This window comes from Tursiops truncatus, chromosome 15 (genome assembly GCF_011762595.2).
Source record: "Tursiops truncatus isolate mTurTru1 chromosome 15, mTurTru1.mat.Y, whole genome shotgun sequence".
In the NCBI taxonomy this organism is placed as follows: domain Eukaryota; kingdom Metazoa; phylum Chordata; class Mammalia; order Artiodactyla; family Delphinidae; genus Tursiops; species Tursiops truncatus.
The window spans coordinates 55,561,792-55,575,697 of NC_047048.1; the positions used below are offsets into that span (position 1 = coordinate 55,561,792).

Consider the following 13,906-nt stretch of genomic DNA (forward strand, 5'->3'; position numbering starts at 1 on the left):
TGATCCAGGAAATGTTTTACCTTGTTGCTTCTTCCCATATCTAGATTTGCACTATTACAATTACTTTATGTGGAGTTTTTTATATATAATCAACAGTCTCAAGACTTTTAGCCATCATTAATTTTGCTGGAGTCCTGGTTACACATTGGGTAATGCAAAAGACAATCTTATAAACTAGACAGGATAAGTAATAAAGTCATAGTGCAGCAGAGAGAGACACAACGAATAAACAATTTGGAAACAAAGAGAACAAATTAAAACAATAATTAGTATAACTAGTTGTAATCTGGTTGCAGTAAACCATCAAGTCTGCAAGGAGTCAGCTGGAGAAGACAAATTCTGGAATGATCAGGTAGAGAGAAAAAGATACATGTTTTATCTTTGTTTACAAAGGTATACTTATCAACTTGTGTGGGTCACAGCATAAGAGGAAAGGTTTTTCTGGAAAACAAAGATTAAAAGTCAGTATATTTCAGGAATTCCCTGGTGGTGCAGTGGTTAAGAATCTGCCTGTGGGCTTCCTTGGTGGCGCAGTGGTTGAGAGTCCGCCTGCTAATGCAGGGGACACGGGTTCGTGCCCCGGTCCGGGAGGATCCCACATGCCACGGAGCGGCTGGGCCTGTGAGCCATGGCCACTGAGCCTGCGCGTCCGGAGCCTGTGCACCACAGCGGGAGAGGCCATGACAGTGAGAGGCCCGCGTACGGCAAAAAAAAAAAAAAAGAATCTGCCTGCCTTTGCAGGAGGCACGGGTTTGAGCCCTGGCCCGGGAAGATCCCACATGCTGTGGAGCAACTAAGCCCATGCGCACAACTACTGAGCCCGAGTGCCACAACTACTGAAGCCTGCATACCTAGAGCCCATGATCCGCAACAAGAGAAGCCACCACAATGAGAAGCCAGTGCACCGCAACAAAGAGCAGCCCCCACTCGCTGCAACTAAAGAAAGCCCAAGTGCAGCAATGAAGACCCAACGTGGCCAAAAATGAATAAATAAACAAATAAATAATCTTATTTTAAAAAGTCAGTATATTTCAGAAAAAGTCATAAAATTATAAATCATATTTATCAGTTCATTCAGTACCATGTAATTAATTCCTGATGATCTGGATGAAATTGGGTTTTCCATTAGAGTTTTGTAAATTTTTTACCCAGTTTAGTGGTATGATCTAAAAGTTATCAGAACTTATATTTGTAAAAAAAAGTTCTTTTTATGAATTTTCTTTGATATCTTCATTTTATGAGTATCAGAGTAAAACAGTGACTGTGTATAAACAGCAAAAGACTACATGGTGAAAGATCTGGTCACAGTGAAATTGACAAGAAACTTGGATATTTCGACATACATTTTAAGATAATAACTAGAATTGTGACTGATAACATTATCCCAGAGCATATCAGATTTTTAAGAATTCCATGTAAATTTTAGAATATCTGTATTAATGACATTTATCCATACAATATAACCAAAAGTTCATCTCCAATCATTTGACGATGCTTCTTAGGTAATTTAACATACAAAATAAACCAAATAATATTAATTTAATATTCCTCTCTGAGATGTCTCAGGGTTCCTTTGAAGCATCTCAGAGTTAGCTAGAGGTCAAAATAACTTGTTAGAATTTGATATTTGAGAAGTTTGTCAAAAATATCAAAAAGGTCTCAAAACACTTGATCAGATAGGATCATAGATCACTGTAGAACAATACTTATTCACTTAACCAAAGTGACAAAAGATTTAAGAAACAGAAAACCAAGTACAGATCACTGAAAGGCAAAAGAACTCACACAATCTGTTATCAAAAACAGTATTCCAAGAAAACTTTGCTTTCTTAATAGAGAGATAGGAACCAAGTCCAGTCTTGTACCAGCCTACTTTTAATAACAAAGCCCATTTACCTAATTAAATCTAGTCTAATTCCAGCCTGACTATGTACAAAACTTCTTTTACAGGGCTCCCTTTCTGCAAACCTTCCACAACTTTTTGTGTCCATATTAGTTTGTCCCTTATTTTTTTTATCCAGAAATAACCAGCTTTGGGACAGAATTATTCTTTCCCCTTAAAATATATTTCCATATCTTCTTTTGCTGAAAACACACATCCTACTTCTTTGTATATGGAAATGTTCCCCTTATTATCTTTAGTAGATTTAATTACATACTACAAATATTAACCCTTAAAAATCTTAATCTCTAGCAAAAACCAACAAGCAGCAAGTAATTGTAAACTGTTTGTCATACTAGCATTTTCTGATTGGAGTATCCCATAACATCTGAAACATATAATTTCTTTCCTCAATGAGGTACAATATACGTGTCTAATAAACCCAAATACCTTTAGTTTCCCTCTTGTAAGGAGACAAAAGTAGGTAAATTTAGACCTGCTTAGCAATTAAGTTTCCAGTATCTTATCTTATTTGAAGTGACCTAGATATTCAGTGAATTCCCATCAATTTGCAAAACTCTTTACCAAAATCTGGAGAAACTAGATTAGACAGACGTACCCAAAGCGTAAGTATTCCTAAAGAGCTCACCTGAAAATTCTTATCTCATTTACATTTATTTTATAACCTATGAAAATATTACCAAACCAAGCTAATTTTGTTGTTGTTATTGACAAACTCTGTAACAGAAATATCATGAACGTATTGACATTCAGGATACCTAGGTAAATAAAAGTAAAACACGTCTATATTGATTAAACCAATAAGCTTAAACTAGCTTAAGCTAGCATACCAGATGTTGATTTAATATTGTATTTCCTAGATCAGGTGAACCTGAAATTTATTCTGGCCGGGTTCTTTCATATTTAGAAATGTTTAGTTTGTAAGTGCTTACTTTTAAGTCAATTAAATAGAGCTCTTTTATACATTTAATTTTGATAATATTTTCCAGAGGTACAGACATCACATATAATGTACACACAGCCATATAAACAGACAAAACTAGAGATCTCATAGCTTCACTTTAAAAACTTTTTTATGGGGAATTCCCAGGTGGTCCAATGTTTAGGACTCTGCTCTTTCACTGCCTGGGGCCGGGGTTCAGTCCCTGGTTGGGGAACTAAGATCCCGCAAGCTATGTGACATGGCTAAAAAATAAATAAATGAATTTTAAAAATAAAAACTTAGTTATGAATCAGGTATTACAATTTAAACTTACTATTTTATAAATAACAGTTGGAATAAATTAAATTTGCTTGCTCAGATGACTAAGACTTTACTGTTTGTGGAAAAGACTTTTCTGATTTGTATTTGTCCTTGATAAACCCTTAAGGAGAATATGAATTAGATTTTGGTTGAGGGAGCCTTTCTACTGGTTTGAGTTTAAAATGCCACCTTTTCCTTTTTTTCCCATTGGTTTCAGGTTCTACCTGATTGAGCTAATTCGGTTCAGTCTCAGGTCACTGTGGGCTGTATTTACATTTCTGATTTGTAGAGATTTGCAAGACAAAGACAGTTGCTTTTAATTCCCCAGAGAGCTGGTCTGTCACATAAATGATATTAAAAGATTGATTTGCCCAAATGTATTTTCTTTAAACCCCACATTTGTTTATTTATTTATTTTTGACTGTGTTGGGTCTTCGTTTCTGTGCGAGGGCTTTCTCTAGTTGTGGCAAGCGGGGGCCACTCTTCATCGCGGTGCTCGGGCCTCTCACGATCGCGGCCTCTCTTGTTGCGGAGCACAGGCTCCAGACGCGCAGGCTCAGTAGTTGTGGCTCACGGGCCTAGTTGCTCCACGGCATGTGGGATCTTCCCGGACCAGGGCTCGAACCCGTGTCCCCTGCATTAGCAGGCAGATTCTCAACCCCTGCACACCAGGGAAGCCCCAAATGTATTTTCTTTAATTTGTTTTTCTACATGAGTGAGAAGATTTCCAACTAAACTGAAATTTCAGAGCTCTGTGTTTTAGCACTTTAGGGTGGGTTTAATTTATCATGCCTTCAAAAACTTGTATAAGGCATTCAACAAAGGCTCTCTTTTTGAGTATACAAGTTAGACCCAGAGCAAAATCTCTATTTTCTTTTTTTTTTTTTTTTTTTTTTTGCTGTACGCGGGCCTCTCACTGTTGTGGCACCTCCCATTGCAGAGCACAGGCTCCAGATGCGCAGGCTCAGCAGCCATGGCTCACGGGCCCAGGTGCTCCACGCCATGTGGGATCTTCCCGGACCGGGGCACGGAACCTGTGTCCCCTGCATCGTCAGGCGGACTCTCAACCACTGAGCCACCAGGGAAGCCCAAAATCTCTATTATTATTAGCCTCCGAATATTAGCTCTCGGCTTTACTTTATCTTATATGGGCTCAAGTAACCCTATTGGTTTTCTTTAGTATGTTTAATTAATATTTCCCTAGGGGAAGATTCATATGCCCTCTTTTATAATACCAAGCAGGGGAAGCATTCTCCAGTGAAACATGTCTATCCCACAATATAATTAAGCAAAAGTGATGTAACAATCTTGTCGTGGTCTGAACGCAGGTTGGAAAATAATTTCCAGACATAAGGCAGAATGTAAAGGAGATAGAACTTATTAGAGGGAAGGGTCACTGCCAGAACAGCAGGCCAACTTCCTTGTAGTCTGGGAGAGTTGAGCCTAAACATGTGCTATTGATCAGTTTTTGTAGGCGTTGCCCAGGTGGGCTCAGGAATTTCCTAACCTTGGCAACATGGTGGGGAGGGTGATTAAGAGTCCAGTAGGGGGTGTAACGCTGAAACTTTTTCAGGCAGGGACGTCCTTTGTCCTTGATGCACCATTGTCCTTGGAGCATCACCTATCTTATATAAAGCCCATTTAAATATACCAATTTTTATAAATTTTCATCTCAATTTTATCAACTTTTATACTTTTAACGTTAGTTTCCATTCAGATCCAATCAACAAGTGTTGGTCTTACAAGGAGTCCTAGAAGCCTTTCTTTTTATCCTGACCTTTTCATCTATTTTTGTATAAAAGTTTCTGGAGGGGTTGAGCCAAGGTACTCTGGCCCTTTTGTCAATCCTTTAACTTGATTAATTGGCCTAAATATCGCCCCAAGTAATTGTTGATCAGGTATCTCTGTAATTTTTTTCCCAGCCTTTTAAATATATATATAACTGGGGTAAATAAAGAAGACTTGTTTGGAGCCCTTTATTGTTGGGGGTCAATAGGGGGGTCCCTTTGGCCCATCCAACCTTAGGTAGTATTGTATCAAACCTTTGATTTAATCCCATTAACATCTGTTTTATTTATCCCATTTTAAAATAACCATTTAAAGATTTCTTTATCCATTTGAAATAAGTCCCTTTAAAATTTCTACCTTGTTGGGAAAAAGTGTCTATACTTTCCCTTCAGTTTTTTTTCCTTATTTTCCTTTTAATCAACCTAATTAACATTAATTATTCTAATGTTTTTATTAGCATCTGTAAGATCTGCTGAGGAGAAGAGGAGAACACAAATAAGTCTTCCCAAACTGGTTTTTCTTGCTTGTTTTAAACTAAGGGAGTTCTTAAGTTAACCATTTTATATATATATAAATTTAATATAATTTGATTAATTTTCCTCACAGGTACCAATAAAATAGCTGTTTATAATGAGAGGTCTATAGAAATTTACCAATTTAAAGTTTTTTCAGTTTGAAGGATCCATCATTTGGCTATTAATGAGATATATCTTAATAGTGATTCAAACCAATGAGACACAAGAGGGTTCCCCACAAGAGAGTGTTAAGGATGCTGCCTAAACAAGATCTGGAAAGTTTACTCCAAAAAATACTTTAAGAAAGTAAAGGTCTTTGTTGTACAGGCTGACACAATGAAGGTTAAGATGGCAAAAAGCCCCTGAGAGTTGGTACAGTCACACAAAAGACTACTCAGAATCCCAGTCTATTCAGTTGGCTGCCAAATGTATACCATATGTGTACCAGTTTCATGGCAGAGACCAAATTCTCAAAATACACACAGGCTCATGCACACACACACACAACTCCGAAGATCAGGTAGAACATTTACATGTCAAAGACACAGGAAGAGAAATGCAAGTTCCCCCTAGAAGGGCTTTGTTTCTCTAAGGTCAGAATTCTGAAAAGATGTTTTATCAAGACAGACAGTTTTTTCTAACTTAGCTGTGTACACTATAAAATAGCCCCATTTTAGTCATTTTCAGGGCAAAATTTTCTTTAGTTCCCAATTAAGCAAGTACTTGTAAGTGTAAGTTTTGTATGTACATAAACCTTTCCAGGGTATTGGAGGCTGGCAATATGTTGTCCCTTTTTCTTTTGTTTTGAAAGCCTTGCTCCCCATTCTGAGGTTGGTTTGTTGAAATAAAATCAAAATCACTTGTGAGAATAATGTGATGCACCAATGTGCTGCTTGTGAGCTTAACTGCTCTACATTTTACCCCAGAGTCATTTCAGCTCCTCTATGTGTCTTGGGTTCTTCCTCTGTTATTATAAGACCACCATGGGTGCCCAGATCATGGAATGGCCAGTTCTTATTCATGTCCCTGGCAGAGCAAGCTTTAATTAAAATGAATGGGTTTCCCTATAGGGACTGCAGCATGGTATGAGGACTTGCTTCCACCACTTTTGCGAGTTTCTCAATTACCTGAGGAAGCAATTGCTGGCTGAGAGGAGATGTCCCCTTCTTCAGAGCTGAAAGCTCTCATACGATTTCAGTTTTATTTCAGCAAACTCTATTAAGGTAGCCAATTCAAGGAAAAATGACGGGTCAGTCTTCCCCCTAATTACCCAGTCCAACCTATTCAGTGTTCTTTTAAATGACCAAAGTCTTCCCAGTCTTTCACCTGAGGATAAAACCACCATGTTTAAACTGAGCAAAATCTTTCTCAGTGTCTTTCACAGAGGATAGCCCAGGTACTTCTTCTTGAAACTAAATTTCAAGGACAACCTACTCCTCCAGAGAGGAGTTTAACACGACTGAATAAAATTTAGGATTATCAACCAATAATGGGAGATCCATGAACCAGGATAGACTCACCCAAATATGCCTGGACTCTCCGAGGAGGTAGACAGGACCAAGAGACTTCTGCTTGTACCAGGCTCCAGATCCTCGTAGAGTTCAGGCAAAGGAGGGAGATCTGCTCTGGGTCCCTTTGTGGTTGCCAAAATTGTTGACTGAAAAAAATACACAACCTAAAAGTTGAGAATTATGTTGTATAAGGAGGATTTTCTGAGAACTAAAGCTTGGAAAACAGTCTCTCAGATCACTCTGAGGGACTGGGCTGAAGACATAAGGGAAGAGCCAGGATATATAGGAGTTTTGCAACAAAAACCAGGTAGTCAGGATATCAAAAGATTACTGTTAAGTAAATAAAACCAGACATCTCAAGTTAATGAATTTAGTGCTTTTCTATGCTGGGAAGATATGAGTCTGGGCTCATTGAAATCATTCCTTTAATATGCACCTTAGCTATCTAGGGCCAATATCCTGTTCTCTCCATCCTGAATACCCTCAGGGTACACAGTTGAAGGTGGCTGCAGTGGCTGAGGGATTGGCAGCAGGCAACCTCTTTGTCTCCATCCTGAATTTCCTTAGAACTCACTGTCAGTAGTGGCTGTAGTGGCTGATGTCTTGATGAACACAGTATCCTTTGTTTGCGGATGTGGCAGGTAACATTTCTCATCTACTGCTGCACCCCACAGGCCAGCAAGCTCTATAGTTTCCCAGCCTCAAGACCTAAGAAAGAGCCCACAGTCAGCAACAGAGACATCAGTGGTTTATTAGATAGGGGATATTACATGTCCAAAGCAAGATCCCGAGCAACAGCCTACTGTATATGGCAGATGGCAGGCAGGACATGGCCACAGCCCTTGCTATGGGAGTGGGTGTATTACCAGTTATAGGGGGAATTGATTTCAGGTTGGCTCTTTGGTTACCAGGAAAAACAGCAGAAGGGCACGTTCCTCAGAGCCTCTTTGATAAACTTGCAGGGTAGAGCCATTCTGATCTAAAGATTAGAACAATCACTAGGTAGGGTGGGATGAGAGAGTATGGGGGTTAGGGGGTGGGGGCTGGGTTGTGGGGAACAAGCATATATACAGTTACTGATTAGGCTCTATGGTTAAGAGGGAAGGTCAGTCAGGTGAGTAGGGTGTAGGTCAAGCAGGGGCTGGTCAAGGAGGGGTGTAGAGAGAGCAAGAGAACTGCCATCTTGCATGGTTTCCAGGAAAACAAAAGTGTGAGAGGATTTCTTAACCATTGTCGTTTTCTAGGAGCTCAGGTAAAGTTCAACATTGTTCTTCCTTATCCCTGCCCGCCCCATTCACAGTTCCCATTGCTTAGAGCAGCAGATTTGTGCTGGATGTTAAGAAATCTGTCCCTTCATTAATAGCCTCTCAGAATGTGAGGCTGCTTAGACCTTTTTACATTATGTGAGGAGAATTGACATCTCCTGGGGGTTTGTTTGAAAGGTCCAGCTTCCAGGCTCAACTGTGAGCCACTAGTGGGGATGGAAGCGTAGGCCTTCAACCTCAGCAGCTTCACTTCTGCAGGCTTCTGCTGCCCTCAGCTCTGTGCCTCTGAGGGTGAGGAGTTGGTTGCCCAGGTAACTTGGCCCTCAGGTGATCAATTCACCCCAGCATGGCTGCAGGTGCTTGACCATCTTCCCCTTTCCATGCTCCTACTTAACTGTACTTAGTTGCTAAGTCAGTGTTTAGTAGGGCTGGGTTGGTGTTTAAGGTGAGGGTTTTGGCCATTTTGGTGAGTTACTCAGTTCTCCTGGGTCTCTCCCATGTAAAATGTTGTTAAACTTTTGTTCGATTTTCTCCTGTTAATCTGTCCCATGTCAGCTTAATTCTTAGACCAGCCAGAAGAACCTAGAAGGGTAGAGGAAAATTTTTTCTTCCCTGACAGGATAAATGTACCTCCCAGGTAATTCTAATGGGCACCCAGGGGTGAGACCCAATGCTCTCAGTGTTCACTGAGAACAGTGCTTCTCAAGCTGCAGTGTGCCTAGAGGATCTCGTCCAAATGCAGATTCTCATCAGCAGGCCTGGGGTGGGGCCTGGCATTTCTATCAGGTTCCCAGAGGGTACCAGTGCTATGGTTTTGGGAATCACACTTAAAAGTAGTGAAGTCTAGAACAGAACAATGGCTCCACAGCAGAATCCCAGGGGAGCTTTAAAAGTTACCAATGGCTAGGCCCCATCCCTCATTCTGAAGTAATTGTGTGGAGCGAGGCTCAGGCACTAGGAATTTTAAATGCTCCTTTAGGTGATTCCAATGTGCAGCCAGGGTTGAGAACTGCTGATTTAAAATGATGGGATGCAGTGCTTTTAATAGTGTTGATATCATTCCATGCCTTACCTCCCTTGCTGCTGTCTTTTTGCTCCAAACTGAGCCTTCGAAATGCCCCATTCGAGGTTCCAGGATAATCTATGGAAACCAGAAGTCCCTAAACCACCTTTGTGCATCCCTTATTCCTCCTTCTTCCCAGAAGTGTTCATCAGTGAGTCCCTCCTCATTAGTCTGGACAGGGACAAGGTATTAAAGCACTCCCTGAGATAAAGTTTTTGAGAATGATGTGCCATCCTGATAGAGGTTTGAGTGGTGGATAGGTGCAGAGTCGAAGTCTTCTGTCATCCTACCATCTCCACTGTGGGCTGCAGCACACTTGGGGGCTTGCTTCTCACTTTCTCCCCTCCGCCCAACTCAGAGCAGGGGCCTGTATAGCTCTACCTGACCTCCTCTTGGTCCAGGAGTCCTATCCATGGCATCTGGACCCACTTCAGTGATGCTGACTGGCACTGGCCCAGTGCCACATGCTGCTCAGCTGGATACTCCCTGGGGTGGTGGGGTCCACCTCCCTGCTGGTCTAACCTTGAATCACACTTTTGTAGTCATTTAGCCTCTGACCTGGTTAACAATTCCAGAGCCAATATAGCCTATCAGATGAGTAACCCTACCCTCAGGCCTCAGATTCTCCCCTATCCCTCCCACTGCATAAGGAATCCAACCAAATTTTGAGATAGGATTACCAACTCTGCTTTACCACTAGCCCCTGCTTCCCAATCCTTGTCACCTCTCCCAGAGTCTCCAATTATTTCTAGGACTGTCTTAATACATAAAAGCTACTCAAAGCAAAATTTGTTGGAAATCAATTTTATTCATTAAAGTATACAATTAGGGCACTTCTAGTGATGGAGGAAAATCAAACAACAATGGGATACATTGCACTGAAAAGGGGGTTTTCTCTGCTGAAGCCATTATTGGAATGAGTGCCATTAATTTTATAAAAAAAGGTATCATATGCAGAAAGGCTCTAACAACCACTTTAGGTGATTTGGAGCCTTTACTGGTTATGAAGTGTGGAAACTGAGGATGGAGAGGCCTGTTGCAGTGTGCCCATTCCCAGACCTGGAATGGGAGAGATCTTTGAAGCTGCACTTATCAGGTGGCTTTGATCCTCCCAGTCCTAGAGATAAAGACAAGATGAGGGAGATATTAATATTATTATTTATACTTATGTAACTTACATTTGGGGACTCTTTTGTAAATTGCTTAAGGCACTACTGATTTATATGTAATTTCACTTCTCGTAGCATCACTTCTGGGTGGAGGATAAAGGCTTTAGGTAGTTCCAAGAGTGCTCATTAAGCCAAGTCTAATGGGAACAAATGTTCCCTTTACAGTTTGGCTTTTATGGGAAATTACATCTTTAGTAGAAACTTGTGTGCTTTAGTGACCTAGGATGGTGGTTTTTGAAAGATTTCCCTGTTGAAAACACATATGGAGAATGTATTGGAGTGAGTCACAGGCAGCTTGGAAAAGTGGTGGCCTGGATTATGGTTTTGACAGAGGGTCTCCACTAGGAAAAAAGGTGATTCAAATATAAAATATATCATCATTATTATTTTTTTAATAAGTTTATTTATTTATTTTTGGCTGCTTTGGGTCTTCGTTGCAGTGCACGGGCTTCTCATTGCAGTGGCTTCTCTTGCTGTGGAGCACGGGCTCTAGGCACACGGGCTTCAGTAGTTGTGGCACGTGGGCTCTAGAGCTCAGGCTCAGTAGTTGTGGTACACGGGCTTAGTTGCTCCGTGGCCTATGGGATCTTCCCGGACCAGTGCTCGAACCCGTGTCCCTTGCATTGGCAGGCGGACACTCAACCACTGTGCCACCAGGGAAGCCTTGATGCCTTTTTTTTAAAGAAAAAAAGAAACAAAACACTTTTTATTTTTGAAATACCTACAAATTCACTAGAAGTTTCAAAGAAATTTACACAGAGATTCCAAGTGGCCTTTACCCAGCTTCCTCCAAAAATAACAGAGTTATAGTACAATATCAAAACCAGAAAATTGACAGTGGCACAAAACACAGAATGTATTCAGATTTCACCAGTTATATATGCACTCCTTAGAACGTGTTTGTGTATAGCTCTAAGTAATTTGATCACATGTGTAACCTCAAGATACTCAACTTACACCATCACTTCAACACTCCCTCATGATAATTTTTTATAGCGCCACCCACACATACCCTAATTCCCATCTCTAACCCTTGGCTACCACTACTCTCTTCTCCATTTCTATAATTATGCCATATATATATGATATTGGCTTTCTTCATTCAGCATAATTTTCCTTAGTATTCATCCAAATTTTTGTGTATATCAGTAATTAATTCCTTTTTATTGCTGAGTCATATTCCATGGTATGAATGTGTCAAAGTTTTTTAACCATTCACCCTTTGAAGGACATCTGAGTAGTTTCTGGTTTGGATAATAAATACAAATAAAACTGCTACAAATATTTGTGTGCAAGTTTCTGTGTGAAAATACATTTTTGTTTCTTTGGGATGATATATGCCTAAGACACAATTGCTAATCATAAGGTAATCCCATTTTTCAGTATTTATTTATTTATTTATTTTTTCGGCTGCACCACATGGCTTGCAGGAATCTCAGTTCCCTGACCAGTGATTGAACCCGGGCCACAGCAGTGAAAGCCTGGGGTTCTAACCACTAGGTGACCAGGGAACTCCCCTGTTTTTCAGTTTTAAGAGGAAATTCCAAATTATTTTCTAGGTTGACTGCACCATTTAACAGCCTCACCAACAGTGTATGAGTGATTCAGTTTCTCTGCATCCTCACTAATATTTAGTATCACTGTTTTTTATTTTAGCCATTCTGATAGGTATATAGTGATACCTCACTGTGGTTTTAATTTGCATTTCTCTAATGCCATATGATGCTGAATATTGTTTCATATACTTACTTGCAACAGAATCTCCTTCAGTAAAGTGTTAATGTCTTTTGCCCATTTTCTAATTTGATTGTTTGCTTTTTTATTGTTGATTTTTGAGAATTCTTTATATATTCTATATACTAGCTCTTTGTCAGATATGTAGTTTGTAAATATTTTTCTCTCTTTTCATCTGCTGCACAGGGAGTTTTACAGAACAAAATTTTAAATTTTTTATAAGATCTAATGTATCAATTTTTGCTTTATGGATTTCCTTTTAAGGTTTGTGCTTTTGGTGTCAAGCCCAAGGACTTGACTTTTGGCCTAGTCCCAAGTCCCAAAGATTTTCTCCTGCTCTTTTCTAGAAAAAATATATAAATGGAGGTTTATTTTTTTGCCAATAGATTTTCAATTCCTTCAGCACCATTTATTGAAAATGAATACATTGGATTCCTTTTGCTACTTTGCTAAAAATTAGGCATATTTATGTAGATTTATTTCTGTGTTGTCCACTATTTTCCATTGATCTATGTATCTACCACTCCACCAATCCCACAGTCTTAATTACTATAGCTTCTTTCTCAAAATTATTTTGTGTATTAAAAAAAAAAAAAGCAGCGCTTTGAGGAAGATGCGGTCACCACTGCAGTGGAGCCCGGGGACTCCCGCTTCTGCACCTGACTCACCACTGTTTGCTCTCACCCAGGAGCAAGTCAGTCAGAAAGCTGCACCGCAGTCATAGCCTAGCGGAAAGACTTCCCTGGAGCCAGAGGTAGCGATTCACCGGATTAGAATCACCCTCACCAGCTGCAACACGAAGTCTTTGGAGAAGGTATGTGATGACCTAATCAGAGGCGAGAAGGAAAAGAATCTCAGAGTGAAAGGACTGTTTTGTACGCCTACCAAGACTCTGAAAATAACTACCAGGAAAACTCCTTGTCATGAAGGTTCCAAATGAGGATCCACAAGTGACTCATTGACCTGCACAGTCCTTCTGAGATTAAGCAGATCATTTCCATCAGTATTGAGCCAGGAGTCAAGGTTGAAGTCACCATTGCCGATGCTTAAATCAACATTTTTAATAAATTGATAATCAGTTGTTAAAAAAAGAAAGCAAAATAAGCCCAAAACAAACAATAAGAAGAAAAAATAAAAAGCAGAAATAGATTGGAAAAAAGAAAACAATAGAGAAAATAAGTGAAATAAAAAGCTGGCTCTTTGCATACAAATGACCACAGGCACATGAAAATTTGCCCAACAGTGTTAATTATTAGAGACATGCATTCAAAACTGCAATGAGGTATCACCTTACACTGGTCAGAATGGCCATCACCAAAAGACTACAAACTATAAATGTTGGAAAGGGTGTGGACAAAAGGGAACTATCCTACACTGTTGGTGGGACTGTTAAGTTTGTACAGCCACTATGGAAAACAGTATGGAGGTTCCTCAAATAACTAAAAATAGAGTTGCCATATGATCCAGCAATCCCACTCCTGGACATATATCCAGACAAAACTATAATTCAAAAAGTTACATGCACCCCTATGTTCATAGCACCACTATTCACAGTAGTATTCACAGGGAAACAACCTAAATGTCTATTGACAGATGAATGGATAAAGAAGATGTGGTACCTGTGTACAATGGATTACTACTCAGCCATAAAAAAGAGTGAAATAATACCATTTGCAGCAAGATGGATGGAAGTAGTGATTATCGTACTAAGTGAA

The 13,906-nt window shown here is 39.9% G+C and overlaps 1 protein-coding gene across 1 annotated transcript; it reads left to right on the forward strand.

Moving 5' to 3' along the window:
- Nucleotides 1–9,339: 9,339 nt before the first annotated feature.
- Nucleotides 9,340–13,241, forward strand: LOC101317899 (small ribosomal subunit protein uS10-like). The gene is given in 3 exon segments (XM_033840989.1): nt 9,340–9,474; nt 12,916–13,114; nt 13,117–13,241. Coding segments are annotated over 3 exon segments (459 nt in total).
- The last annotated feature ends 665 nt before the right edge of the window (nt 13,242–13,906 follow it).